Source organism: Vipera berus (assembly GCF_964194415.1).
Source record: "Vipera berus genome assembly, chromosome: Z".
NCBI lineage: Eukaryota > Metazoa > Chordata > Lepidosauria > Squamata > Viperidae > Vipera > Vipera berus.
Window position 1 is genome coordinate 4,882,591 of NC_138205.1, and position 27,893 is coordinate 4,910,483.

A 27,893-nucleotide genomic window follows, 5' to 3' on the forward strand; every position below is an offset into this window, starting at 1 on the left:
AGAATAAGAGAGTTTGGGGTTGGGACCTTGGAGGTCTTCCAGTCTACCCCCCCTGCACAGGCAGGAGACTCTTTACCATTCCAGCCGTTTTCCATTTACCATTCCAGATGTTTTCTTAAAAACATCCAGTGGTGACGCACCTACAACTCCTGGTGGCCAGCTGTTCCACTGGTTAATTGTCCTCATGGTCAGGAAATTTCTCCTTAGTTCCAGGTTGCTTCTCTTCTTGATGAGTTTCCATCCCTTGTTTCTTGTCCTGCCTTCAGGTGCTTTGGAGAAGAGGTGGACCCCCCCCTCCTCTTCTTTGGGGCGGCCCCTCAAATACCGGAAGACCGCTATCGTGTTCTCTCCCCCCACCCAAAAAAATTCCTTCTTTTCTCTAGACTGGCCGTACCCAATTCCTGCAACCGATTTTCATTTGTATATTTATACATTCATTACCCAAAGATAGATTTCTACCTAGATATAGATTTAATATATACATAGATTTATCAAATTATTATTATTAATTATTGAAGCTTGAGATTACACAGGAAGGAAAAGCCATTATTTCGGGAGCTGCTGGAGGGTGACTCCTTTCGGCTGAAGTCTCTTGCGTAGCTTCTCTTCTTGATCTTCTTTCTGTTTTTCTATTTTAGCTTCCCACTTTTTCATTCCGTGGTCTAGTTCTGACGAGAGCTGGGCTATGCGCCTCTGAAAGTCCAAAAATCAGAGAAGGGACGTTAAAAGGGACGCTAAACAGGCTGGGGAGATGTGCTTCGCATGCTCCCCCTCCAGGGGACTGGAGGCTAAAACATACGAAGAACGGTTGCAGGAATTGGGCACGTCTAGTTTAATGAAGAGAAGGATGAGGGGGGACATGATAGCAGTTATTCCAGTATCTCAGGGGCTGCCCCAAAGAAGAGGGAGTCAAGCTATTCTCCAAAGCACCCAAAGGAAGGACAAGAAGCAACGGATGGAAACTAACCAAAGAGAGAAGCCACCTAGAACTTCCTGACAGTGAGAACAATTAACCAGTGGAACAACCTGCCTCCAGAAGCTGGGAATGCTCCAACACTGGAAATTTTTAAGAAGAGACTGGACAGCCATTTGTCTGAAATGGTATAGGGTTTCCTGCCTCAGCAGGGGGTTGGACTAGAAGACCTCCAAGGTTCCTTCCAACTTTTTATTATTATTATTATTATTTTGGAAGGGACCTTGCAGATCATCTAGTCCAACCCCCTGCTCAGGCAGGAAACCCTATGCCATTTCAGACAAATGGCTGTCCCGTCTCTTCTTAAAAACTTCCAGTGCTGGAGCATTCACAGCTTCTGGAGGCAGGTGGTTTCACTGATTTAATTGTCCTTAGTTCCAGGTTTTATTTATTTATTTATTTATGGGATTTATATCCCGCCCTATCTCCCGAAGGACTCAGGGCGGCTAACAACAAAACATATAATAAGTACAGAAATTAAGATAAAAATAAAATTAAAATCATCTGTGCAATAAATTAAAATTAAAAACTAAGAGTAAATTAAAGATTGTAAATATAATTAATTAAAATGCCTGTCAGTCCAGGTCAGCCTGGTGGAATAGGATTGTTTTGAGGCCGCGGCGAAAGGATTGGAGATTTTGGGCCATCCGAAGCTCAGGGGGGAGCTGATTCCATAGGGCTGGCGCTCCCACAGAGAAGGCCCTCCCCCTGGGGGTCGCCAGCCGACATTGCCTAGCTGACGGTACCCTGAGGAGGCCTTCTCTGTGTGAGCATACTGGGCGATGGGAGTTTGTTCCCGGCAGCAGATGGTCCTGCAAGTATCCCGGGCCTAAGCCATGTAGGGCTTTAAAGGTAAGTACCAGCACCTTAAATCTCACCCGGAGGGCAACCGGTAGCCAATGCAGCTCACGCAGGAGGGGTGTAATATGGGAGTATCGGGGTGCTCCCATCACAACCCGTGCAGCTGCACTCTGCACCAGCTGAAGCTTCTCTCCTTGATTAGTTTCCATCTGTTGCTTCTTGTCCTGTCTACGGGTGCTTTGGAGAGTAGCTTGACTGCCTCTTCTTTGTGGAAACGCCTGAGATAATGGAAAATTGCTGTCATGTCACCCCTCACCCTTCTCTTCATTAAACTACACATACTCAATTCCAGCAGCCGTTCCTTATATGTTTTAGCCTCCAGTCCCCTAACCATCTTTGTTGCTCTTCTCTGCACTCTTTCCAGAGTCTCAACATCTTTTTTATATTGTGGTGACCAAAACTGGATGCAGTATTCCAAGTGTGGCCTTACCAAGGCCTTGTAAAGTGGAATTAACACTTCACGTGATCTTGAGTCTATCCCTCTGTTAATGCAGCCTAGCATTGTGTTGGCTTTTTTGGCAGCTGCAGCACACGGCTGGCTCCTATTTAAGCATGGCAGCAACTAGTCCGCACAAACAAGCAAAGCCCCATCCGCCGGATGCAGACAGCACACAAAACCACACGCTCTCCGGTCCGTGGAAAAACCCCGCTCTGTGGAACCGGTCCCTGGTACCCAAAAGGCTGGGGACCATATGAAGGACAGTTGCAAGAACATATGAAAAACGGTTGCTGGAACTGGGCACGGCTAGTCTAGTGAAGAGAAGGACCAGGGGAGTCATGATAGCAGAGTTCTAATACTTGAGGGGCTGCCACAGAGGAGGGGAATCAACCTATTTCCCAAAGCACCCCAAAGGCCAGACAAGGACTAACGGATGGAAACTGGTCAAGGAGAGATTCAACCTAGAAACAAGGAGAAATTTTCTGACCGTGAGAACAAGCAAGCAGAGGAACAGAAATTGTGAGAGCTTCATCGCTGGAAGCTTTCAAGAAGAGAACGGACTGCCATCTGTCAGGAATGGTGTAGACCAGGGGTCAGCAACCTGAAACAGTGAAAGAGCCACTCGGAACCGGTTCCCTCACAAAAGGAAAAACTGGGAGCCGCAAAAAATGTGTGCACATGCGCGTACATGCGCGCATGCACAGAACAGGGTTTGACTGAAGAGTGGAGCCAAGGTGAGATATGCACCTACCCTGCATATTTGAATTGATTGGTTGAACTTTTTTAGTCCCACCTTTTTTTTTCTTTGGACTGCACATGGCAGAGGCAGAGGACTGGGAGCCGCAGGAGACGGCTGAAAGAGCCACATGCTGCTCCGGAGGCACGGGTTGCAGACCTGTGGTGTAGGGTTTCCAGCTTGTGGGGGGGGGGGAGGTTGGACTAGATGACCCACAAGGTCCCTTCCCACTCTTGTTACTCTATTCTATTCAGCCGGGTGGTCTTCGAAGAAAAACACGAAAGGTTGGTTTCCTCCTGAAAAAAACACCTTGGGATTTATAAGACATGGACACAGACACCAATTGGTGTGTGTGTGTGTGTGAGAGAGAAAGAGAGAGAGAGAGAGAGAGAGAGAGAGAGAGAGAGAGAGAGAGAGAGAGAGAGAGAGAGAGAGAGAGAGAGAGAGAGGCTGTGAGAACGGGTACTTACCACGATCTCCCGGTTTTTTTCCTGTCTTCGGAGTTGGCCTGACATGGGAGGGGCTGGCCTGCCATCTGCCGGGGGAGAGGGGTGGGGGGAAAAGAAATATACAACATTATTAAAGATGCAGGCTGCTGTTCTCAGTGTTCACACATCTGCGCCAGGCAGCAGCTGGAACACGGGCTTCAAGCAGATTTCCTGAGATTGCCCGGGGCGATTCTTCTAACACTTGCGGAAGTACAGGGAGTCCCCGACTTATGACCGGTTACTTAAAAAGACCATCTGAAGTTATGGCGGACCCTGAAAAAGGGGAATGGCAGCCCAGTTTTGAAATTCTGACATCCTGCCCCCTCCGGTCACAGACTGTACAGAGTTGGAAGGGACCTTGGAGGTCTTCTAGTCCAACCCCACTGCTCAGGCAAGGGAGCCTATACCGTTTCGGACAAATGGGTTGTCCGGTCTCTTCTTCAAAACCTCCAGTGATGGGGCAGCCGCAACTTCTGGAGGCAAGCTGTTGTTCCACTGGTTAATTGTCCTCGCTGTCGGGAAATTCCTCCTTAGTTTTAGGTTGCTTCTCTCCTTGATCTGTTTCTTGTCCTGCCTTTCTGGCCCTTTGGAGTCTAGCTCAACTCCCTCTTCTTTGGAGCAGACCTTCAGATATTGGAAGACGGCTGTCCTGTCGCTAGACATCCCCAATTCCAGCATTTATTTTGGGCTCCTGGCAACTGACCCAGACTGTAAGGAGATGAGAAAAATTAATCAATGGAACGGCTTGCCAGCAGAATTGGTGAGTGCTCCAACACTGGAAGTTTTTAAGAAGAGACTGGACAACCGTTGGTCTGAAATGGTCTAGGGTTTCCCTGCCTGAGCAGGGGGTTGGACTAGAAGACCTCCCAGGTCCCTTCCAACTCTGGTTATTGTTATTTATGGCTGCTTATGACAATTGAATAGGGGACGCAGTGGCTCAGTGGGTTAGGACACTGAGCTTGTCGATCAGATGGTCGGCAGTTTGGCGGGTCGAATCCCGAGTGCCGCGTAACAGAGTGAGCGCCTGTTACTCGTCCCAGCTTCTGCCAACCTAGCAGTTCGAAAGCACGTAAAAATGCAAGTAGAAAAATAGGGACCACTCCGGTGGGAAGGTAACAGCGTTCCGTGCGCCTTTGGCGTCTACTCATGCCGGCCACATGACCACGGAGACGTCCTCGGACAAGCGCTGGGCTTTGAAACGGAGATGAGCACCGGCCCCTAGAGTCGGAAACGACTAGCACGCATGTGCGGGGGAACCTTTACCTTTATGACAATTGAGCCCAAATGTTCTGTTGCTAAGTGAGACAGCGAGACACTGCAACCATCATAAATACATGCCAGTTGCCAAGCAGCTGATATTATCATTATTATCATTATATCAAAAATTCCATTTCTGTGTTGAACAGTGTGTTGTCTAGGTATAAAAATATTCGAATATAACAATCTTCACATTCATAGGAATCTTATCCAAATACAATCATGTACTAGGAAACAGCAGTCATATTGTTAAAAACAGTATTTTCCACACTGACATTAATTGAATAACGATCAGAATATTTACTAATCCGCTATAGATCTTCCTCATACAATCCACATTTTCTCATATTTCCAACTTTCTAACCTCTGTTTCTGTCAGTTAACCATTGGTAAGACAAATCCCATGTCATAAAGTACTGTTTCTTCTTTTTCTTTAATTTTTAATGTTAACTCATCGATTTCTGCGCACGCCAGTATTTTTTAAATGATATTCCCCTCTGTAGGAGTCTCTTCATTTTTTCCAATATTGTGCATATACTCTCCTAGCTGCTGTTAATATAGGTAAAACTAAATATGTATTACCTTTATTATAGATTTTTGGTAACGTGCCCAATAAGAACATCTCTGGTTTTAAATCTATATGTTTTTTTTATCATTGCTTCCAGCCATAGGTGTATCTTGATCACGGGGGCGCTGCAAACCGTCAAGTGTCAAAAACCGTGCTAAGTCACTTTTCTTTCAGAGCTGTCGATAACTTTAAGTGGTCGCTAAACGAATGGATGTAAATTGAGGACTACTTGTACTCTTTCACGATGACCAGTTCCGGACGAGGATTTCATGGTTCCGACAAATGCCGTACTTCAAAGAACTTCAAGGCACTGTTTACCTTAAAGAATATTTTAATATAGTTGCATGGCTTCGGCATGCACATATTGGAAGCGAAGATCCGAATTCTCCTCCCCTGAACACATTGTATCAAGCACAATTCCCTCCCTTCATTCAACGTCATAAATCACATTCTCCAATTAGTTTAAAAGGCGAACTTTCCCTCCCGCCAAATTCTTGAGATACATTCTCCCTACTTCCCCCCAGCGTCCACTAATTCTAACTCTAAAAGTAATATTATTTATTTTTATTTTAATTCCATTTATATCCCACCCTTCTCCGAAGACTCAGGGCAGCTTTACAAGCTTAGCAGTAGCCTTCATTCTATGTATATGCCTGCTTGTTAGGGCTTTCGTCCCCCCCAAGCGGCATTATTACAAAGTCAGCTTATTGCCCCCAACAATCTGGGTCCTCATTTTACCTACCTCGGAAGGATGGAAGGCTGAGTCAACCTTGAGCCTGGTGGGATGCGAACCTGCACTAATTGCGGGCAGCTGGTGTTACTTAAGGAGGCATTAGCCCACTGCTCCACCAAGGCACCAGTTAAAGGGAGGCTACATCTCCCTACGTTGTCAAGCAAGAACATCCGATGCTAGCAGCACTGGCAGAGAAGATATAAAATCTGACAGGACATTCTCGGATGTATCCAGGCCTTTCAGAGCTTGAAAAGTGATGACCAGCCGTTTAAATTGGGCTACGCAACCATTTTAATACAGCTGGAACTCCCCGTCGCCCGCAAGGCCCTGGTCAATCAGCGGGCCACTAAATTCCACACGATTATCCTTTTTGAACTGCTAGGTTGGCAGAAGCTGGGACGAGTAACAGGCGCTCACTCTGTTACGCGGCACTCGGGATTCGACCCGCCAAACTGCCGACCTTCTGATCGACAAGCTCAGCGTCCTAACCCACTGAGCCACCTAGCAGTTCGAAAGCACGTAAAAAAAAATGCAAGTAGAAAAATAGGGACCACTACGGTGGGAAGGTAACAGCGTTCCGTGCGCCTTTGGCGTCTAGTCATGCCAGCCACATGACCACGAAGACATCCTCGGACAAGCGCTGGCTCTTCGGCTTTGAAAGGGAGATGAGCACCGGCCCCTAGAGTCGGAAACGACTAGCACACATGTGCGGGGGGAACCTTTACCTTTTAAAATCCTTTTTGAAGGTGATCATTTGTTTCCTGAAACGGTGTCTGAAAGGGGCTTGGCTTTTATTTTTATTATTTTGCTTTCGTCTTGCAGGTTGCTTTAAGGGGCTCTGGCATAAAAAAGCAGTATAAATATCAATAGATAATGCATTTCCCCCCCCCATCCTGGTTTGTTTGTTTATTTACCAGCAAAAGACCAATCTGGAAAGTCGGTGGTCGGACCGCGATCTGTTGGATTTATAGGGAGACCGTGCCTGGGGGAAAAAAAGAAAGGCAAAATTGTTTTGTTCGGCTCTCGGAAATTAAACCGATTGCTAACAGATGAAAGGGATTTGATTCTGCCTTTACCGATAATGTAAATAATATTTTGCTTGGCACGCCTGCTCAGGTCTGAACACCCCTCCCCCACAACAGCTCCCATCTTCCAATTTCCTACACAGCAAACTGCAAAATAGTCAGAAGGGACCCTGGAGCTCTTCTAGTCCAACCCCCTTCTCAAGCAGGAAAACCTATCCTATACCATTTCAGATAAATGCTTGTCCAGTCTCTTCTTAAAAACTTCCAGTGTTGGAGTAACCACAACTTCCTTCTGGAAGCAAGTTAAGATAAGATTAGATAAGCTTTACTGTCATTTTTTTTGTTTTTTTACTGTGGGCACACTGGCACACATTAAAAATGAATTCCTGTTGCCTGCTCTCAAAAGTGTACATGTACGTAACACACATGCAAACATGCTATATAGAACATATGTACAGACCTACACCCTTGCCTGTAAATAACATATAAATATTAATCACCGAATACATAGCAGAATAATAATAATAATAATAATAATAATAATAATAATAATAGGAAGAAGAAGAAGAAGAAGAAGAAGAAGAAGAAGAAGAAGAAGAAGAAGAAGAAGAAGAAGAAGAAGAAGAAGAAGAAGAAGAAGAAGAAGAAGAAGAAGAAGAAGAAGAAGAAGAAGAAGAAGAAGAAGAAGAAGTAGAAGAAGTAGTAGTTGGAAGGGACCTTGGAGGTCATCTAGTCCAACCCCCTGCTCAGGCAGGAAACCCTGTACCATTTCAGGCAAATGGCTGTCCAGTCTCTTCTTAAAAACTTCCAGTGTTTTTTAACAGAAGAGACTATTTCCAGCATTCACCACTTCTGGAGGCAGGTTGTTCCACTGGTAAATTGTTCTAACTGTCAGGAAGTTTCTCCTTAGTTCTAGGTTGCTTCTCTCCTTGACTAGTTTCCATCCGTTGCTTCTTGTCCTGCCTTCGGGTGCTTTGGAGAATAGCTTGACTCCCTCTTCTTTGGGGCAGCCCCTGAGATATTGGAAGACTGCTATCATATCACCCCTCACCCTTCTCTTCGTTAAACTACACATGACCAATTCCAGCAACCGTTCCCTATATGTTTTAGCCTCCAGTCCCCCAATCATCTTTGTTGCTACTGTATGGAACGAAAACTGCGACTGAATTTGGACATTCTGCTTCGGAGACCACGGAGCCCCCTCCCAGGAACTAACAAGGAAAACAGGCCACGGAGAGCGTGTGTAGCGTCCCACACAATCTTGCGGACCCTGCTCAAGCAACGCTTATGTGCCACATCCTGGATGGAAGGGAGGGAACTGCCAATGATCTCTTCTGCTGTCCTCACCACTCTCAGCACCCCCTTCCTGTCCGAAGCTGGGAAGGCTCCCAAACCAGATGGCAATGCAGTACGACTGGATGCTCTCGATCGTCCCTCCGCAGTGTGTGGCAAGGACAGGGGAAGGAAGATGTGCTTTTTCTCATGCGGTGCAAGAAATGCAGGCGCTGCTGTTGAGCGACCAAGCTAGCCTCAACAGCTGCACACCCAGAAACCTGATGCTGCTAACCACCTCCGCTTGTCCTACTGATTTAATTGTTCTGCCTGTAGGGAAATTTCTCCTTCGTTCCAGGTTGGTTCTCTCCTTGATTCATTTCCATTCAATTCCCTCCAGCTAAGGACCGTCTCACTCCAATGGGATTGGCACACCCTACCCATGACGGGCACGTTGCAGAACCCTTGGGTCAAGGAAAAGAGCCTTTTCTGCTGTGGCTCCTACCTTCTGGAGCATCTCGCCCCCTGAGGTGAGACCCAACCTGCCCTTTTGGCCTTCCACAAGGGCCACAAGACCTGGTACTGCCCATCATTCCGGGGCCCCAAGGGGACGTGTCATTCTGAAGGGAGTTACTGGAGTAAGATAACAACAGAAGAGACTATTTGTAGCTCAGGGTTGAACGTTGGGGGGGGGGTCTTTGCTGCTCTCTGAGCTGGGTTGTTTCCCCCGTGTTTAATCTTGCGCTAGCCTTGAGGAGGTTACCTAGTATGGTAGTGGAACGTCTGCGAGAGAAAAACAATCAAGCTGAGAACAGTAAGGGCCCCACAGTCCTCCTCCTCCTCCTGACAAATCCCATTCCCTTCTAGCACTGATGATGCTCCCTAGTTGGGTCATGAAATATCTGCAAAAAACCCCCATCAAGCTCAGAGAGCACCAAGGACCCCACAGTCCTCCTCCTCCTCCTCCTTCACACAGAACCCCCTCCCTACTAGCACTGATGATTCTGCCTTAGTTGGGTCATGAAATGTCTACACGATGTTCTCTGAGCTGGGTTGTTTCCTCCTTGTTTAATCTTGCGTTAGCCCTGAGCAGGTTACCTAGTATGGTAGTGAAACGTCTGCGAGAGAAAAACAATCCACCTCGGAGAGCACCGAGGACGTCACTGGACTCAAATAAGACCCCACCTCTTTCGCCCCAAGGGCAGACATGTCAAACACAAGGCCCGGGGGACGGATCCAGCCCGCAAAGTGGTTTCATGTGGCCCGCGAAGCCATCCTGGAAACAGTGAGGGAACGGCCCCCGCTGCCTTGGCCCTGGCCCAGAGACCCTCCTTCTGCCAGAGACCCTCAGATCTGTCCCACTCCTGCCCAGGCCCCCATAGGCACCCTTGATGCCAACGATGTAGAGCTGGCCATGCCCACCCAGTAGGCCATACGCACTCTAGCCACGCCCACCCAGTAGGCCACACCCACCCAGGCCACACCCACCCAGCCCCTTGAGGGCAACCGCAATGCTGATGCGGCCCTCAATGAAATTGAGTTTGACACCCCTGCCCAAGGGCATCCTGGCCCCCTTCCTTTCCCCCATCTTTGTTAGTTCCTAAATTAATTTCACTGGGACTATTTACCGTTTTAATGTTTTATGGTGTTACTTTTGTTGAATGAAAGGAGCCTAGAATTGCCTCTAGCTGAGGCAATTTATTACAATCAATAAAACATTCGAAGTTACCACAGCACCGGAAAAAGTGACATGACCATGTTTCATACTTATGACTGTTGCGGCATCCCCCCACGGTCACGTGATTTACATTTGGATGCTTAAGAACAGGTTCATACTTAGGACGGTCGCAGCCTCCCAGAGTCGTGTGATCCCCTTTTGCGACCTTCAGACGAGCAAAGCCAGTGGGGAAAGCCAGATTCACTTAACCACCATGTGACTAATTTAACAACTGCAGGGATTCACTTCCCAAAAGTGGCTCGAAAAGACATAAAAATGGGACAAAACTCACTTAACAAGTGACACACTTAGCAACATAAATTCTGAGCTCAATTGTGGTCATAACTCGAGGACTACCTGGATATAGAGGATAGATAAAAAGATAGATGATAGACAGATAGACATAGATAATAGATATAGATGACAGATGATAAATGATAGATGGATAGATGATAGATATAGATAATACAGATGGTAGATGATAAATGATAAATGGATAGATGATATAGATGGTAGATGATAAATGATAGACATATATGATAGATAGATAGATAGATAGATAGATAGATAGATAGATAGATAGATAGATAGATAGATAGATAGCACTCACTTTGCTCTCCATTTACTTCCGGCAAGTTTCATGGTACTGCAATGGAAACTCCGAGCCAATTTCACAAGCTGGGATCCTACAGGGTGAGAAACCAGACAGAAAACGCATGGCTGAACTGGTGTCCTTGGCAAACCATTTAACACCCCCCCTCTCTCTTAGATAGATAGATAGATAGATAGATAGATAGATAGATAGATATACACACACACATACACAAAAGGGACGCGGTGGCTCAGTGGGTTAGGACGCTGAGCTTGTCGATCAGAAGGTCGGCAGTTTGGCGGGTCGAATCCCGAGTGCCGCGTAACAGAGTGAGCGCCTGTTACTCATCCCAGCTTCTGCCAACCTAGCAGTTCGAAAGCACGTAAAAAGGCAAGTAGAATAATAGGGATCACTCCGGTGGGAAGGGAACAGCGTTCCGTGCGCCTTTGGCGTCTAGTCATGCCGGCCACAGGACCACGGAGATGTCCTCGGACAAGCGCTGGCTCTTTGGCTTTGAAACGGAGATGAGCACCGGCCCCTAGAGTCGGAAACGACTAGCACGCATGTGCGGGGGAACCTTGTAAAGCCAAAGCTTTACAAGACTTAGAAAACTCCTACTAGCTGAGCTGAACTTTAAAAACGATGTACAAAGCCTGTGTTCCTTTTTCATATGCTTTCCGAGAGGTATGGATAATTAACTATTAATTAATAATTAACATTTTTTTATTTTAATGTTAATTTTACTGATTATATTGCACACTGCCCAGATCCCATCTCTGAGAGGAATGGGTGGTTAAGAAATATGAAGGAAAGAAAGTGAGAGTGAGAGTGAGAGAGAGTGCAAAGGAAAGAAAAAAGGAAGAGAAGGAGGAAGGAAGCAAGGAAAGAAAGAAAGAAAAAGAGAGAAGGGGAAAGAAGGAAGAGAAGAAGAGGGAGGGAGGAAAGGAAAGAAAAAAAGGAAGAGAAGGGGAAAGCAGAAAGGAAGGAAGGAAAGAGAAAAAAGAAAGAGAGAGAAGGGGAAAGAAGAAGGGAAGAGGGAGGGAGGAAAGGAAAGAAAAAAGGAAGAGGAAAGCAGAAGGAAGGAAGCAAGGAAAGAAAGAAAGAGAAAGAAAGAAAGACAGGGAAGGAAGGAAAGAGATGTTCTATTAAGTTTTATTTAACAAGGTACCAGGTATCTTTCACCCCTGTTGGGGAAGGACATTTCTTGATTTTTAGACAGTGTATCTCCTGGGTGGTTTTTTTTTTAAAAAAATCATATATATATATATATATATATATATATATATATATATATATATATATATATATATATATATATATATATATATATATATATATATATATATATATATGGTTGACTCAGCCTTCCATCCTTCCGAGGTAAGTAAAATGAGGACCCAGATTGTTGGAGGCAATTAAGCTGACTTTGTAATAATGCCGCTTGGGGGGGGCGAAAGCCCTAATAAGCAGGCATATACATAGAATGAAGGCTACTGCTAAGCTTGGAAACCGCCCTGAGTCTTTGGAGAAGGGCGGGATATAAATGGAATTAAAATAAATAAATAAAAATAAATATATATATTTAATTCCATTTATATCCTGCCCTTCTCCGAAGACACAGGGTGGCTTACAAGCTTAGCAGTAGCCTTCATTCTATGTATATGCCTGCTTATTAGGGCTTTCACCCCCCACCCCACCCCCCGCGGCATTATTACAAAGTCAGCTTAATTGCCCCCAACAATCTGGGTCCTCATATATATTGACTGTAAGGAGGCAATACACAACTAGTTTTATTCCCTTTGGACTTCATCAGGTGTATGTAGCTACAATATTATGGCTACATATATTTGATAAGTTTCAAACAGAATGAAACTAGTCCTGCACTGCCTCCAAGTGGTTCAGAATGTATTAACCGAGGTGTTCTCCAGGCTGAGTGAGTAGTAGAGAAAGAATCAGAGGAAAAACGGGAGCTAAAATGTAACAATGAGCACCGCAAGAGTGGAAGCAAGGTTACTAGAATTAGTGTGGGGTTTGCTTCCCAGAAGCCTTCCGTTGCGTGCATTTTTCCCCCCTTTTTTAAAACAATTTTATTAAACATTGCAATCCATAAAATACGGGTGGTCGTCTTATAGCAGTTCATTTGGTGATCATTCGAAGTTACGACGACACTGAAAAAAAGTGACTTATGACCCTTGTGGTCACGTGATCATAATTCGGATGCTTGGCAACTGACCTGCATATACCACCTGGCTTGGATCCTGAAATGTTACTGAATTCAAAAAAAATATATTAAAATCCAAAATCCCAAAGAAAAAAAAATTAAACAGAGATGAAACAAAACTAAACAAAAATATTGAAGAAAATGTGAATTAAAAAAACGACAAAAAACATACTATTCCCCCCTCCCCCGGGTCAATTGCATTGTGTATAGATGTACAGCCTTATAAATTCTGGATGTGCTTTGCAAGGGGGGGGGGACCTACTACAATTAGTCCTTGACCTGCGACCACAATTGAGCCCAAATTTTCTGTTGCTAAGTCATAATCACAATAGTAAATTTGAAAGGGACCTTGGAGGTCATCCAGTCCAACCCCCTGCTCAGGCTGTCCAGTCTCTTCTTAAAAACTTCCAGTGTTGGAGCATTCACCGCTTCTGGAGGCAGGTTGTTCCACTGATTAATTGTTCTCACTGTCAGGAAGTTTCTCCTTAGTTCTAGGTTGCTTCTCTCTTTGGTCAGTTTCCATCTGTTGCTTCTTGTCCTGCCTTCAGGCGCTTGGAGAATAGCTTGACTCCCCAAAAGTGAGACATTTGTTAAGCGAGTTTTGCCCCATTTTACAACCTTTCTTGCCACAGTTGCTAAGTGAATCACTGCAGCTCTCAAGTTAGTTAACACGGTTAAGTGAATCAGACTTCCCCATTGACTTTGTCAGAACCGTCATAAATATGAGGCCTCCAAATTTTGAACACTTGGCCATGGAGATGCTGCAACAGCCATTAGTGTGAAAACCGCGCGAGTTGTAATGGGGGTCTCCCGATACTCCCATGTAACACCTCTACTCCGCGAGCTGCATTGGCTTCCGGTTGCCCTCCGGGTGAAATTCAAGGTGCTGGTTATCACCTATAAAGCCTTACATGGCCTGGGTCCGGGTTATTTGAGGGAACACCTGCTGCCGGCATCAAACGCCCTTCGCCCAGTGCGCTCCCACAGGGAGGGTCTGCTCAGGGTTCCGCCGGTAAGAGATTGCCGGCGGGTGACACCCAGGGATAGGGCCTTCTCAGTGGGAGCGCCTGCCCTCTGGAACCAGCTGCCGGTGGAGCTGAGAACTGCCCCCGACCTCCGATCATTCCGCCGGGGCCTGAAGACTTGGCTCTTTGAGCTCCCGGGCCCAGGCTGAGGAGAAAACTTTTAACTGGGGTTTTTAAGAGTACAGGGTGAATTTAATATTTTTTAACTTGGTTTTTAACTTTTGTATGTTTGATTTTTAATTCCCTGTAAACCACCCTGAGTCCTCAGGGAAAGGGCGGTATATAAATGTAATAAAAATAAAAATAAAATAAAATAAAAATGGTCATACGTCACTTTTTTCAGCGCCATGGTAACTTCAAATGGATTCCAGTATCTGAGGGGCTGCCACAAGGCAGAGGGGGTCAGACTGTTCACCAAAGCACCAAAGGGAAGGACGAGAAACAATGGTTGGAAACCGATCAAAGAGAGAAGCAACCTGGAATCAAGGAGAAACTTCCTGACAGTGAGGATAATCAACCAGTGGAACAGCTTGCCACCAGGAATCGTGGGCGCTGCAACACTAGAGATTTTTAAGAAGAGACTAGACCAGGGGTCTTCAAACTTGGCCCTTTTATGACTTGTGGACTTCAACTCCCAGAATTCCTCAGCCATGCTGGCTGAGGAATTCTGGGAGTTGAAGTCCACAAGTCATAAAAGGGCCAAGTTTGAAGACCCCTGGACTAGACAATCACCTGCCTGAGATGGTACTATATAGGCTCTCCTGCTTGAGCAGGGGGCTAGACTAGAAGACCTTCAAGATCCCTTCCAGCCCTGCCCTGCCCTGCCCTATCCCATTCCATCCCATCCTCTGTTGAAAGTCGATTACCTGTACTGTTGCAATAGATCTGTCAGTGTTAAGGGGGCATATTTTGACCCTTCACCCTTCTGTTTCTCAACTTTGCCAACTTTTAAGACAGATGGACTTCAACTCCCAGAATTCCCCAGCTAGCTGTGCTGCCTGGGGAATCCTGGGAGTTGAAGTCCACCCGTCTTAAAAGTTGCTGGGGTTGGAAAAATGCAGTTCCGGTCACCCACAAAACGGGCTGGATATCAGTTAATTCATTAGCCAACCCCCCACCCCACCCCATTTACTGCTCAATAGGGCCATCGCGGGGCTTATAGTGCAATTTGGACCTTTCTGAATTAGGAATTTGAATTAGGAATTTGAGGTCAGTCTTCCCTGGAGGGTGTCCTTCAAATGTCTGGGAATATTAGGAGTGGATAGTTAGTTGGGCAGGGTCCCTTTTTGCAACCTGGGTCTCCGCACATCCCCTCCCAAGGCAGCCCTATTGAAACCAACGCAACCGACCCCGGCAAAAGCAAAATAAGAAGCCATCCGTTCTCTCGACACGCGTTCCTGCCCGTGCACACGCGCTCGTTCCCGCCTCCAAGAGGTCCATACCCAGGCTCGGGTTCACTGGAAGCGCCATTCAGAAGACCCGAGTTGCGCGGTGCTCGTTTGCCGACTGTGCACGGTTCAAACCTGCCCTGGAGGCGCCATTTTTGGATCGTCCAAACGGAAGTTCCACCTCATCCGGTCACCGGTTGACTGGGAGGCGCCATGTTTGTACGGATGTAGAACGTCTCGCAGGAAAAGGGCAGAACATTGGATAGGGGCGAAGCGTCGAGGCGTCCGCTGGAGCTACTCTCCGGAGACCACCGCTGGGCGGCATTTGGAAAACAACGCGGATTGTATTGTCCGGCTATTGATAGCGTCCATTCGTCTGCGAGAGCCGCCATTTTCGGCCCAGGCGTTAGAGGACTTGGGTGTGCGTGACCCGGAAGCTAAATCAGACTCCATTTTGCAAACGGAAAGGGAGATCCGCTTCCATCTTGGATGAGGCGTCCTTATTCGCCTACGGCAGGGCTAAGCAATCTTGGCTCTTTTATGACTCGTGGACTTCAACTCCCAGAATTCCTGAGCCAGCATGGCTGGCTCAGGAATTCTGGGAGTTGAAGTCCACGAGTCATAATGCCTACCTTGTTCGCATAAACAATAATAACCACTAAATTGCCATCTATTCGTTACTTTGAGGAAAACATCACACTTCTAAGAAAGGCCCCGCCGAGGTTCCAATGTAGCATTCGTGACGTTTCAGAGCATTCTGGCGGCCATGTTTCCTAGGGGCGGAAAGGGCGTCTCGGCCATTTTCCAAACGGTCCCTAGGTTCCCTGGCGCCATCTTGGATGCTGGTTGCTAAGGAAGCCGTTGCCCTTGGCGACGATGTAAACAGTCATCTGGGATTCCGCCTGTTCGGATGGCCGAGGGAGGCCCAGATTGATGCAAGTGACCGAGGAATAAATTAGCTCCTTTCTCTTAACCAGTCTTCCCCAACCGGGCGCTCTCCATTCCTCCCCATCGGGTCTAGACAGTGCCAGCTGGGAATGATGTGATGCGAGGTGGATCATTTGCCCAGCCCCAGAGCGTCAGATGGGAAAAGGCCTCACTTACTTCACTTTCTTCTCTTTTTTTTCCCAAGAAAAAGGGTCTTTTCCTCTGTCTCTCTGTGTGTGTTTGTGTGTGTACTATATTTGATTTTATTAAATTCATATAGTGCTCATTTCACTATCAACCAAATCTGGGCTCTGGGTGGCTCACGATAATAGTAAAGCACAATATAATATACACACACACATAGCATATATAGTATATATAGTATATATATAGCATGTAGTATAGTATAGAATAGTATGTGTGTGTATATGTGCACACTATATTTTATACATACATACACACACACATATATACTGTATATACACACACACACACAACTTTGTGGCATATAATAATTATAATATGTGTGGCATATACATAACTACATGTGGCATACATATAGGTTTATGGCATATATACTGTACTATAGGTGGCATAAATAGATAGACAGACAGACATATAGGTGGCATATATACAAATGTGTATGATATATCTTTTCTCATTCACTTATGTCCGCTTGTCAGAGACTACCTGGACAAGTCCTTACAATTTTATTGGCAAGGTTTTTCCAAAGTAAAACCTCCTTCCTAGAGCTGAGAGAAAGTGACTGACTACAGTTCTCTTTCAGCCAGTCACTTTCACCTTTCTCTCTCTCTCTCAGTATGGCATATCTTGGCCCCCAATTTCTGGAAGAGCATTTAAGACCTGGCTCGGTCAGGTTAGCATGTACAGTTTTTTTTTTAATGTGGATTCTATCGTCGTTTTCCTTTTAAACCGCCCAGAGTCACTTAAACAATGAGATGGGTGGTGTGTAAATTTTAATTAATAAATAATAAATTTAAACGTGGAAAGTACATATGAAAAGGGGACCTAAGCTGCCGAAATTTTCCAGAATTCTTTATTGGACAAAAATAGTCACAAATTAAAAAAATGAAAATGAAAATAACAAAAACAAAGGGTTCGTTATGGCCGAGCTGCGTTTCTACGCAACAGATTGATTTGTGTTCAGTTGGCTAAAATAAAAGTTCCGGAACTACTTTCGATTCTGACTTGTCTTATATTTTATCTCTTCCCCACCCCCTTCTTCTTCTTCTTTTAAGGTTGACCCGTGCTTGAGAACCCTCAGTGCCACAAAGAGGAAATGAGAAGGATTTTCTGCTGAAAACATGTTTACTTAATCGCAGTACACGCTGGTGCTAACCTAGTGGGTACAGTTGGGTCATGAAGCGCCTGCAAAGAAACCGTCACGCTCAGCGCGCACCAAGGACCCCACGGTTCAACCCTCAGCTACGGAGATTCTCTTCTCTTGGTATCAAAACAGTCTGGTGCTATCTCTGGGACTGAGCCTTTGGACTGGGAAGCTATTAACAGGATAACCAAGTTGGAAGGGACCTTGGAGGTCTTCTAGTCCAACCCCCTGCTCAGGCAGGAAACCCTATATATCGTTTTGGCATTGGTTTACTCTCCAAGCTCCAAGTTTGGTTTATGAATGTTTAGTTACCAGACTAGGTAACCCCATTTTCTTGTCCTAGTCCCTTTTAGTTTATATATGTTTTGTGTGGAGATATATAATATGAGGTATATACAGTGTACATATCTCCACACGAGACACGGAGACTCTTTGTGTATGTCTTGTGTACATACGAGGCATATACATTGTACATATCTCCACATGAGACACGGAGACTCTTTATGTATGTCTTGTGTACATACGAGGCATATACATTGTACATATCTCCACACGAGACACGGAGACTCTTTGTGTATGTCTTGTGTACATACGAGGCATATACATTGTACATATCTCCACATGAGACACGGAGACTCTTTGTGTATGTCTTGTGTACATACGAGGCATATACATTGTACATATCTCCACATGAGACACAGAGACTCTGTGTATGTCTTGTGTACATATGAAGTATATGCATTGTACATATCTCCATACAACACAGAGACTCTATGTATGTCTTGTGTACATATGAGGTATATATGTTGTACATATCTCCACACGAGACACGGAGATTATGTATGTCTTGTGTACATGTGAGGTATGTACATTGTACATATCTCCACACGAGACACGGAGATTCTTTACGTCTTGTGTACACATGAGGTATATACTTTGTACATATCTCCACATGAGACACGGAGACTGTATGTATGTCATGTACATATGAGGTATATACATTACAGTATATGTATCTTCACATCAGACACAGACTGTGTCTTGTGTACATATGATATATACATTGTACATCTCTCCACATGAGAGAGACTATGTATGTCTTGTGTACATATGAGATATATACATTGTACATCTCTCCACATGAGACAGAGACTGTATGTATCTCTTGTGTACATATGAGATATATACATTGTACATCTCTCCACACGAGGCACAGAGACTCTGTATGTAGAACAATTAACCAGTGGAACAACCTGCCTCCAGAAGCTGGGAATGCTCCAACACTGGAAGTTTTTAAGAAGAGACTGGACAGCCATTTGTCTGAAATGGTATAGGGTTTCCTGCCTGAGCAGGGGGTTGGACTAGATGACCTCCAAGGTCCCTTCCAACTTTACTATTATGATTATGATTATGTATGTCTTGCGTACATATGAGGTATATACATTGTACATCTCTCCACATGAGACACAGAGACTCTTTATGTATGTCTTGGGTACATATGAGGTATATACTTTGTATATATCTCCACAGGAGACAAAGAGACTCTTGTCTGGTAATGAAGCCTTCGGAAACTAAATTGAAACAAGCTTGGAGAGCAAACAAGTGCCAGCATCTAAAACCAGAGCTACAAGTCTTTTTTCTATCGTTTCAACCCTCTACCAATTCAGACAAACGGCTGTCCAGTCTCTTCTTGAAAACCTCCAGGGTTGGGGCATTCACCACTTCTGGTGGCAAGTCGTTCCGCTGGTTAATTGTCCTCACCCACCAGGCTATGCCTCCTTAGTCCTAAGGTTTGGATTAGTTTCCATCCCGTTGCTTCTTCTCCTGCCTTCAGGGGCTTCAGAGGACAGGTGGACCCCTTATCAAGGTGAAGCCGAGAGGTGGCCCAAATCTTTGATTTGCGGAAGCCCCCTTTTCCTCCAGAGCTGGGCGCAACTGGCGGCGGGGGGGGGGAGAGAGAGAGACTTTGTAGAAGAGTGGATGCAGACAGCAGATACAGGAAATCGCAGCCGGGTTACGGACGTGGCCTAAGCTCTCCTCAGGAAATCTCTGCTACTCTTCTTGGGCATGATTGCGAGAAAAAAAAATATTGCAGGAACTGGCAGTCCTTTATCTCCCAAAGGATGAGGTAGGCTGTCCCTGCCCCCACCTGGCACCAGACGGACCTTGGACTCCATGGCTCACCCCCCCCTCCTCACTCCTCCCCCAGCCACCCTGCTTAGTTCCTCAAGTTAAAAGTGCTGTCCTGACAGCTTTCAATTCTTTTATTCTTAAGCCGGTCCGGGGACAGGCAGGCAGTTCCGACAGGGGAGAGCTAAGGCCAGATCTGGTGAGTCCTACTCGATCCATCCCTTAGGGCAGCAGCTTCTTCTTCATCCTGGTCCCTTTCCACCCCCCCCCCATCCCCTGCTGGAAGGGATTAGAATCCTGGTTTCCAACCATGGCTGGGACATTTGCCCTGAGGAAAACAAGTAACCCACGTTTTGCCTTCTTATCGTTGCTTGGATTCCACTTGCGAGAGTCCTGTCCCTTTCACTCAAAGCTTATTATTATTATTATTATTTTAGGATATCCAAATGTGACTTTCTGTAGCATTTCTGTCATGTAGAGAATCCGCCAGCCACCTGAATGCTGGACCCGTCTTGCGCCTGCCCATTTGATTTTATTCTTCCAGATTGGATTGGATTGGATTGGATTTTTTTAAAAAATAAATCAATTTAATTTAGAGCTTTCTTCCCTGGATCTAGCAAAAAAGAAAAAGAAAGAAAAAAAAGCCAGGTCCGCGGGAAGCAAAGAAATATGTCTTTCAGCCTTCCCAGTCGTCGCTCCCCTGGTTAGACAAGAGACTAGCTTTTCACTGTACTCAGTCAGATTATGGTTTATTTGGATCCGGGCTTAGCTTAGCCTGTGTGAACCGGCCAACTGCGATTTAGTTAGTAAACCACCTTTAGGTGCGCTGCAGTGTACCAAAACAGACTCTGCATCCAGGCTTGGTGCACTTCGCTTCCGTAGAGACAAGCCAAGCTGAGTTTAGATCGGCAAAGCTTGTTTGGATACCACGTCCCTCAAATTGGGTCCGGGATGGATCCTCGCCTTATTAAGTAAGGGCTAAACGGGAGCACATTTGACATTGCGGGTGCTTCATCCCTGGAGGCTTTTAAGAAGAGACTGGACAGTCACTTGCCTGAAATGGTATAGCATCTCTGGCTTGAGCAGGGGGGGTTGGACTAGAAGACCTCCAAGGTCCCTTGCAGCTTCTATTCCGATTCTGAAGGGCTCCAGGTTGGGGAAGCTAACGAGACATTGTCTGACTCGCTTCCCAAGGAGGGGAAAAAAAAACCCAACCCACCTTTTGGGATGCAGGGGTGGTGGTGGTGTCCCTTCCAGCCATGGCGCTAACTGAGTTATTTTCTCTCTTGCCCAGCCATGACCAGGTCCGGCCAGTATGTGGTGGCGGCCACTCAAGATGAAACCCCGGCTAAGACCACTGCTAATGGGAAGCTGCCGGTGTCCAGCTCATCCTCCGAGGAGGCTATGCAGTTGAAGAAGGAAATCTCGCTGCTCAACGGCGTCTGCTTGATTGTGGGCAACATGATCGGTTCGGGCATCTTCGTTTCACCCAAGGGGGTGCTGGCCTACAGCGCGTCGTACGGACTGTCCCTTGTCATCTGGGCCCTGGGGGGCCTTTTCTCTGTGTTCGGGGCCCTCTGCTACGCTGAGCTGGGCACCACCATCAAAAAATCGGGGGCCAGCTACGCCTACATCCTGGAAGCCTTTGGGCCGCTGCCGGCCTTCATCCGCCTGTGGACCTCTCTGCTCATCATCGAGCCCACCAGCCAAGCCGTCATCGCCATCACGTTCGCCAACTACCTGGTGCAACCCTTTTTCTCCTCCTGCGAGGCGCCCTACCTGGCCGGCCGTCTGTTGGCTGCCGTCTGCGTCTGTGAGTACCGTCGGGGAAGGGCTTCGGCGCGAGGGGGTCGGTTGAGGTCGCGGCCAGGACACGGCGCTCTCCTCGAAGTGGACTTCTCCGGCCCTGATCTGAGAGGGGAAACCGTTTTGAAAAGGTTTCTGAGCTTCCCAAGCGTGGGGACCCCGACCGTTCCTTTGCTCGGCGGGCCTTTTGGGTAGAATCTAAAGCTCTTCTGCCAAAGCTTGATTCAAGCCCGGGCGAAGGGCAGATCGCTGCTCCGGGTATCTAATCTCTTTCTCTGCTCTTATCTCGCCCTGACCTTCCTTCTCATTCTCCGCAACAACTCCCTCAGTTGAGACGTGGTCGAATCCTGAAAGCTGTTCAGATGCCACCTTTGCCCACACTGGCTTCTGTTTGCAACTGGAGCTTCCCGGAGTTGCATCTTAACGCCGTTTCCCTCCCCCCCCCCGCTTTTCCTGCATTTTGGGGTGGGTGGGTGGGGGTGGCAGCTGGGATAGAACCGTAGTTATCTCGCCTCTTTACAATATGAAGGTTATTCTCAGAGAGGGCCTGTTTTTATTTGCCCCCCTTATCGGGATCCCATTCTCCTGGTTGGCCTATGAGTCAGGCATCCCGCGATAAGGCATGTTTGCGCCTTTCTTTGATTACTCCCGGATTCGGGGACAGTTCGGTCTGATAGGGTTCCTCCTTTGAAAGTTTCAAGCTCAAAAAAAAAAACACAACCAAAAAAACCCCCCTGTGACCGCTTGGATTTCTGAATGAGAGAATCACAGAGTTGGAAGGGACCTTAGAGGCCTTCTAGTCCAGCCCTCTGCTCAGGCAGGAAACCCTAACCTACACCATTTCAGACCACTGGTTGCCCCATCTCTTCCTAAAAAAAAAACGTCCAGTGTTGGAGCCTTCACAACTTCTGGAGGCTCCGCTGATTGAACGGTTCTCACGGTCAGGAAATTCCTCCCGAGCCAAGGCAATCCTAAGTTGCATGAACCGAGGGATTCAATCAAGATCACCGCTCTGTAAAGCCTTAGTAAGGCCACAAGCTAGAATAGCGCAGCCGGTTTTGGTCTCCACACTATAAAAAAAAGATGTTCAGACTTGCAGAGTGCAGAGAAGAGCAACAAAGACCATTTTTATTTTTATTTTATTTTAATCCCATTTATATCCCGCCCTTCTCCGAAGACTCAGGGCGGCTTACAATCTAAGCACAAATCAATGTGCTTAGCAATAGCCTTCATTCTATGTATATGCCTGCTTATTAGGGCTTTCGCCCCTTCCCAAGCGGCATTATTACAAAGTCAGCTTATTGCCCCCAATTTTACCTACCTCGGAAGGATGGAAGGCTGAGTCAACCTTGAGCCTGGTGGGACTCGAACCTCCACTAATTGCAGGCAGCTGGTGTTACTTAAGGAGGCATTAGCCCACTGCTCCACCAAGGGTCTTGGTGGGGGCTGGAGGCTAAAGCATACGAAGAACGGTTGCTGGAACTGGGCATGGCTAGTCTAGTGAAAAGAAGGACCAGGGGAGACACGATAGCCGTCTTCCAATATTTGAGGGGCTGCCACAGAGAGGAGCGAGGTGGTGGTGTTCAACCTATTTTCCAAAGCACCCCAAGGTCCGGACAAGGAATAAAAGACGGAAACAGATCAAGGAGAGATTCAACCCAGAAATAAGGAGAAGTTGTCTGACAGTGAGAACAACCAACCAATGGAACAGAAGTTGCCTCCAGATGTTGTGGGAGCTCCGTCACCGGAAGCTTTCAAGAAGAGACTGGACTGCCACCTGCCAAAAATGGTGTAGGGTTTCCTGCTTGTGCGGGGGTGTGTGTGTTGGACTAGATGACCTACAAGGTCCCTTCCAACTCTTTATTTATTCTGATTCTGATGAGTTTCCCTCCATCGCTTCTCATCAAGCTTTGGAGAATAGGTGGAAAACACCCCCCCCTTCTTTGTGGCAGCCCCTCAAATATTGGAACACAGCAATCATGTCACCCCAATCCTTCTTTTCCTTAAACTACTACCCGATTCCTGCAACCGTTCTGTATAGGTTTGAACCTCCGGTCCCCTAACTCTCTTTGTTGCTCTGGCTGAACGGGAGAGGAGCACGACTTTTTTTCTTCTCTTTTGCTCCACTTCTGGGGCTCATTTTCCGGTGCCACGGCTCTCCCCGCAGGATCCAGAGCTCCTGACGCTCCGCTCCACCCTCATTCTGGCAGGAAAAAAAAACGCAGCCGGAGGCATACCGCGGGCAGACTTGTCTGTACAAGCTTACCTGGAGCTTAATCTTTCAATGGGTGACCTCTTCCAAGAGGCTTAATCCCAGCTTGGATGTCTCTGCATGTGGCTTGGAGGTTGATCAGGAGAAGATGACACATTGTCTCTCCTGGTGAGGATCTCTCCTAAGGTTTTACACCTTGGTGGGGGGAAAAACAACAACAACCAAAGGTGCAGGTTCAGGTTAGGCGAAACCTGGCTCAAAAACAGCAACTGTGAGAAGGACCTAGTGGATGATCACTTAAAACCTGAGCCAGCAGCCAAAAAAAAAAGCTAATAACAATCCTGGGTTGTATAAACAGAGGCATAGAATCAAGATCACGCAAGGTATTGGTACCGCTGTATAAAACCCTAGCGAGGCCACACCTGGAATGCTGCAGCCAATTTTGGTCACCATATCACAAAAAAGGTGTCGAGAGTTTGGGAAAAAAAAAATCAAGAGAAGAGCAACTAAGATGATCCAAGGCCTGGAGACTTTTAAAACGTATGAAGAAGGGCTGCAGAACTTGACTTTGGCTAGTCTAAAGAAAAGAAGAAATAGGGGTGACATGACAGCAGTGTTCCAGTATTTGAGAGAGGACAATTAACTAGAGGAACATCTTGCCACCGGAAATCATGAGCGCTCCATCACTGGAGAGTTTTAAGAAGAGACTGGACAGCCACTTGTCTGAGATGGCATAGGTTCTCCTACTTGAGCAGAGGGCTTGACTAGAAGACCTCCAAGGTCCCTTCCATCTTCTCTTCTCTTCTCTTCTCTTCTCTTCTCTTCTCTTCTATTCTATTCTATTCTATTCTATTCTATTCTATTCTATTCTATTCTATTCTATTCTATTCCTTATTTCATTATTCTATTCTATTCTATTCTATTCTATTCTATTCTATTCTATTCTATTCTATTCTATTCTATTCTATTCTATTCTATTCTATTCTATTCTATTCTATTCCTTATTTCATTATTCTATTCTATTCTATTCCTTATTTCATTATTCTATTCTATTCTATTCTATTCTATTCTATTCTATTCTATTCTATTCTATTCTATTCTATTCTATTCTATTCTATTCTATTCTATTCCTTATTTCACTATTCTATTCTATTCTATTCTATTCTATTCTATTCTATTCTATTCTATTCTATTCTATTCTATTCTATTCTATTCTATTCTATTCTGTGTGGATCATAACAAACTGTGGCAAGTTCTTAAAGAGATGGGAGTACCAGAACATCTTATTTGTCTCTTGAGAAACCTATATGCGGGCCAAGAAGCAACAGTGAGAACTGGACACGGAACCACTGATTGGTTCCAAATTGGGAAAGGTGTCCGGCAAGGCTGTATACTGTCGCCTTGCCTATTTAACTTATATGCAGAGCACATCATGAGAAAGGCAGGGCTAGAGGAGTCAAAAGTTGGAATTAAGATTGCTGGAAGAAATATCAACAACCTAAGATATGCAGATGATACCACTCTAATGGCAGAAAGTGAAGAGGAACTAAAGAGCCTCTTGTTGCGAGTGAAGAAGGAGAGTGCAAAACATGGGTTGAAACTAAACATTAAGAAAACCAAGATCATGGCATCCGGCCCTCTCAATTCCTGGCAAATAGATGGGGAAGAAATGGAGGTAGTGACAGATTTTATTTTCCTGGGCTCCAAGATCACTGCAGATGGGGACTGTAGTCAAGAAATTAAAAGACGCTTGCTCCTCGGGAGGAAAGCCATGGCAAATCTAGACAGCACACTAAAAAGCAGAGACATCACCCTGTCAACAAAAGTGCATATAGTCAAGGCTATGGTCTTCCCAGTTGCAATGTATGGCAGTGAAAGTTGGACCATAAGAAAGGCTGAGCGCAAAAGAATTGAGGCCTTTGAACTCTGGTGCTGGAGAAGACTCCTGCGAGTCCCTTGGACTGCAAGGCGATCAAACCGGTCAGTCCTAGAGGAGATCAACCCTGACTGCTCTTTAGAAGGCCAGATCCTGAAGCTAAAACTCAAATACTTTGGCCACCTAATGAGAAGGAAGGACTCACTGGAGAAGAGCCTAATGCTGGGAAAGATCGAGGGCAATAGAAGAAGGGGACGACAGAGAATGAGGTGGCTGGATGGAGTCACTGAAGCGGTAGGCGTGAGCTTAAATGGACTCCAGAAGATGGTAGAGGACAGGAAAGCCTGGAGGAACATTGTCCATAGGGTCGCGATGGGTCGGACACGACTTCGCAACTAACAACAACAACATTCTATTCCTTATTTCATTATTCTATTCTATTCTATTCTATTCTATTCTATTCTATTCTATTCTATTCTATTCTATTCTATTCTATTCTATTCTATTCTATTCTATTCCTATTCTATTCTATTCTATTCTATTCTATTCTATTCTATTCTATTCTATTCTATTCTATTCTTTTCTATTCTATTCTATTCCTTATTTCATTATTCTATTCTATTCTATTCCTTATTTCATTATTCTATTCTATTCTATTCTATTCTATTCTACTCTACTCTACTCTACTCTACTCTACTCTACTCTACTCTACTCTATCCAATAGTCTATTCTATTCTAGTCTAGTCTAGCCTATTCCATATTTTACTGTTCTATTCTATTCTATTCTATTCTATTCTATTCTATTCTATTCTATTCTATTCTATTCTATTCTATTCTATTCTATTCTATTCTATTCTATTCTATTCTATTCTATTCCATTCCATTCCATTCCATTCCATTCCATTCCATTCCATTCCATTCCACCTCCAATGTCCCTTCCAGCGCTATTCTGAATCTGAGTCTTCACAGAGAGAGAGAGAAAAATAGACTCGCTCTCCGTGTTCAGGGAATCTGAAGGATCCCGAAAGTGTACGTCTTTTGGGTTAAGTTTGTTAGTCCTAATCTCCTCCAGAGTTTTTTTTTTTTGCTAATAAGGCATTTAGGGCATCATGACTCAAGGTCTGGTGACTTTCCAGCTCTTTTCTGCTGCTTGTGCTCCTCTTCCCCTCTTTAACCAGCGGTTAATTCTGGGTTTTGTTTTCTGGGAAGCCGGCGACTTCAGCTGATGGCCAAAGCAGCCTTGCTGACTCGGCAAGCGCTTCTGTCTCAAGCAGCCCACGAGAAGTGCAGCGTCAGGCCCGTCTGAAAAAAACCCCACTCGGTTGCAACACAGAGATGTGCCGGGGAGGGGGGGGAAACGGCAGCCTGGGCCTGTGTGGGTGTCTGTCTGTGTGTGTGTGGGGGGGGGGGGTTAGGCAGGAAAAAAAAACCTTCTCAGGGTGGGAGGAAGGGGAAGGGTGGATGCTGGGAGATGGGGGCTGGGAGGGCAGCGAACTGCCCGTGGGGCTGAAGGATCTTGTCTCTTCTAAAGTAACGCAACCCAAAGAAAGAAAGAAAGAAAGAAAGAAAGAAAGAAAGAAAGAAAGAAAGAAAGAAAGAAAGAAAGAAAGAAAGAAATTCTATTCATTCCTTATTTCTATTCTATTCTATTCTTTTTGTATTCTATAATTCTATTCTATTGCATTCCTTATTTTCTATTCTATTCTATTCTATTCTATTCTATTCTATTCTATTCTATTCTATTCTATTCCATTCCATTCCATTCCATTCCATTCCATTCCATATTTTCTATTCTATTCTATTCTGTTCTGTTCTGTTCACTCCGTTCCATTCCATTCTCCATTCTCCATTCTCCATTCCTATTCTATTCTATTCTATTCTATTCTATTCTATTCTATTCTATTCTATTCTATTCTATTCTATTCTATTATTTTATTCCATATTTTCTATTCTATTCTATTCTATTCTATTCTATTCTATTCTATTCTATTCTATTCTATTCTATTCTATTCCATATTTTCTATTCTATTCTATTCTATTCTATTCTATTCTATTCTATTCTATTCTATTCTATTCTATTCTATTCTATTCTATTCTATTCTATTCCATATATTCTATTCTATTCTATTCTATTCTATTCTATTCTATTCTATTCTATTCTATTCTATTCTATTCTATTCTATTCTATTCTATTCCATATTTTCTATTCTATTCTATTCTATTCTATTCTATTCTATTCTATTCTATTCTATTCTATTCTATTCTATTCTATTCTATTCTATTCTATTCCATATTTTCT

At 45.3% G+C, this 27,893-nt stretch overlaps 2 protein-coding genes across 13 annotated transcripts in view; one reads left to right on the plus strand and one right to left on the minus strand.

Annotated features, from left to right (window-relative positions):
* Nucleotides 1–454: 454 nt before the first annotated feature.
* On the minus strand, nucleotides 455–15,474 carry LOC308677573 (large ribosomal subunit protein mL52-like). Of its 12 annotated transcripts, none has more exons than XM_081344099.1 (8): nucleotides 15,350–15,424; nucleotides 10,893–11,025; nucleotides 10,680–10,755; nucleotides 6,970–7,037; nucleotides 6,781–6,893; nucleotides 3,905–4,205; nucleotides 3,480–3,544; nucleotides 455–693 (listed from the first exon to the last, which is right to left on the minus strand). In XM_081344099.1, the coding sequence occupies exons 6-8, from the start codon at nucleotides 4,173–4,175 to the stop codon at nucleotides 547–549; spliced, it is 483 nt and encodes a 160-aa protein (XP_081200225.1). In that variant the 5' UTR covers nucleotides 4,176–4,205; nucleotides 6,781–6,893; nucleotides 6,970–7,037; nucleotides 10,680–10,755; nucleotides 10,893–11,025; nucleotides 15,350–15,424; the 3' UTR covers nucleotides 455–546. The 12 variants fall into 12 exon arrangements, 10 of the variants coding, with proteins under 10 accessions (XP_081200225.1, XP_081200228.1, XP_081200229.1 ...); XM_081344102.1 differs by lacking the exon at nucleotides 10,893–11,025 and adding an exon at nucleotides 14,237–14,314 and having other exon boundaries at nucleotides 15,350–15,389; XM_081344103.1 differs by lacking the exon at nucleotides 6,781–6,893.
* Nucleotides 15,475–19,858: 4,384 nt separating this feature from the next.
* The window catches only part of LOC308677570 (Y+L amino acid transporter 2-like), a 28,038-nt gene continuing 20,003 nt past the window's right edge, over nucleotides 19,859–27,893 (plus strand). The window contains exons 1-2 of the mRNA XM_081344097.1: nucleotides 19,859–19,899; nucleotides 20,995–21,513. Coding sequence (XP_081200223.1) covers nucleotides 20,997–21,513 — 517 coding nt within the window. The 5' untranslated portion in view covers nucleotides 19,859–19,899; nucleotides 20,995–20,996. The remainder of the gene's footprint in view (nucleotides 19,900–20,994; nucleotides 21,514–27,893) is intronic.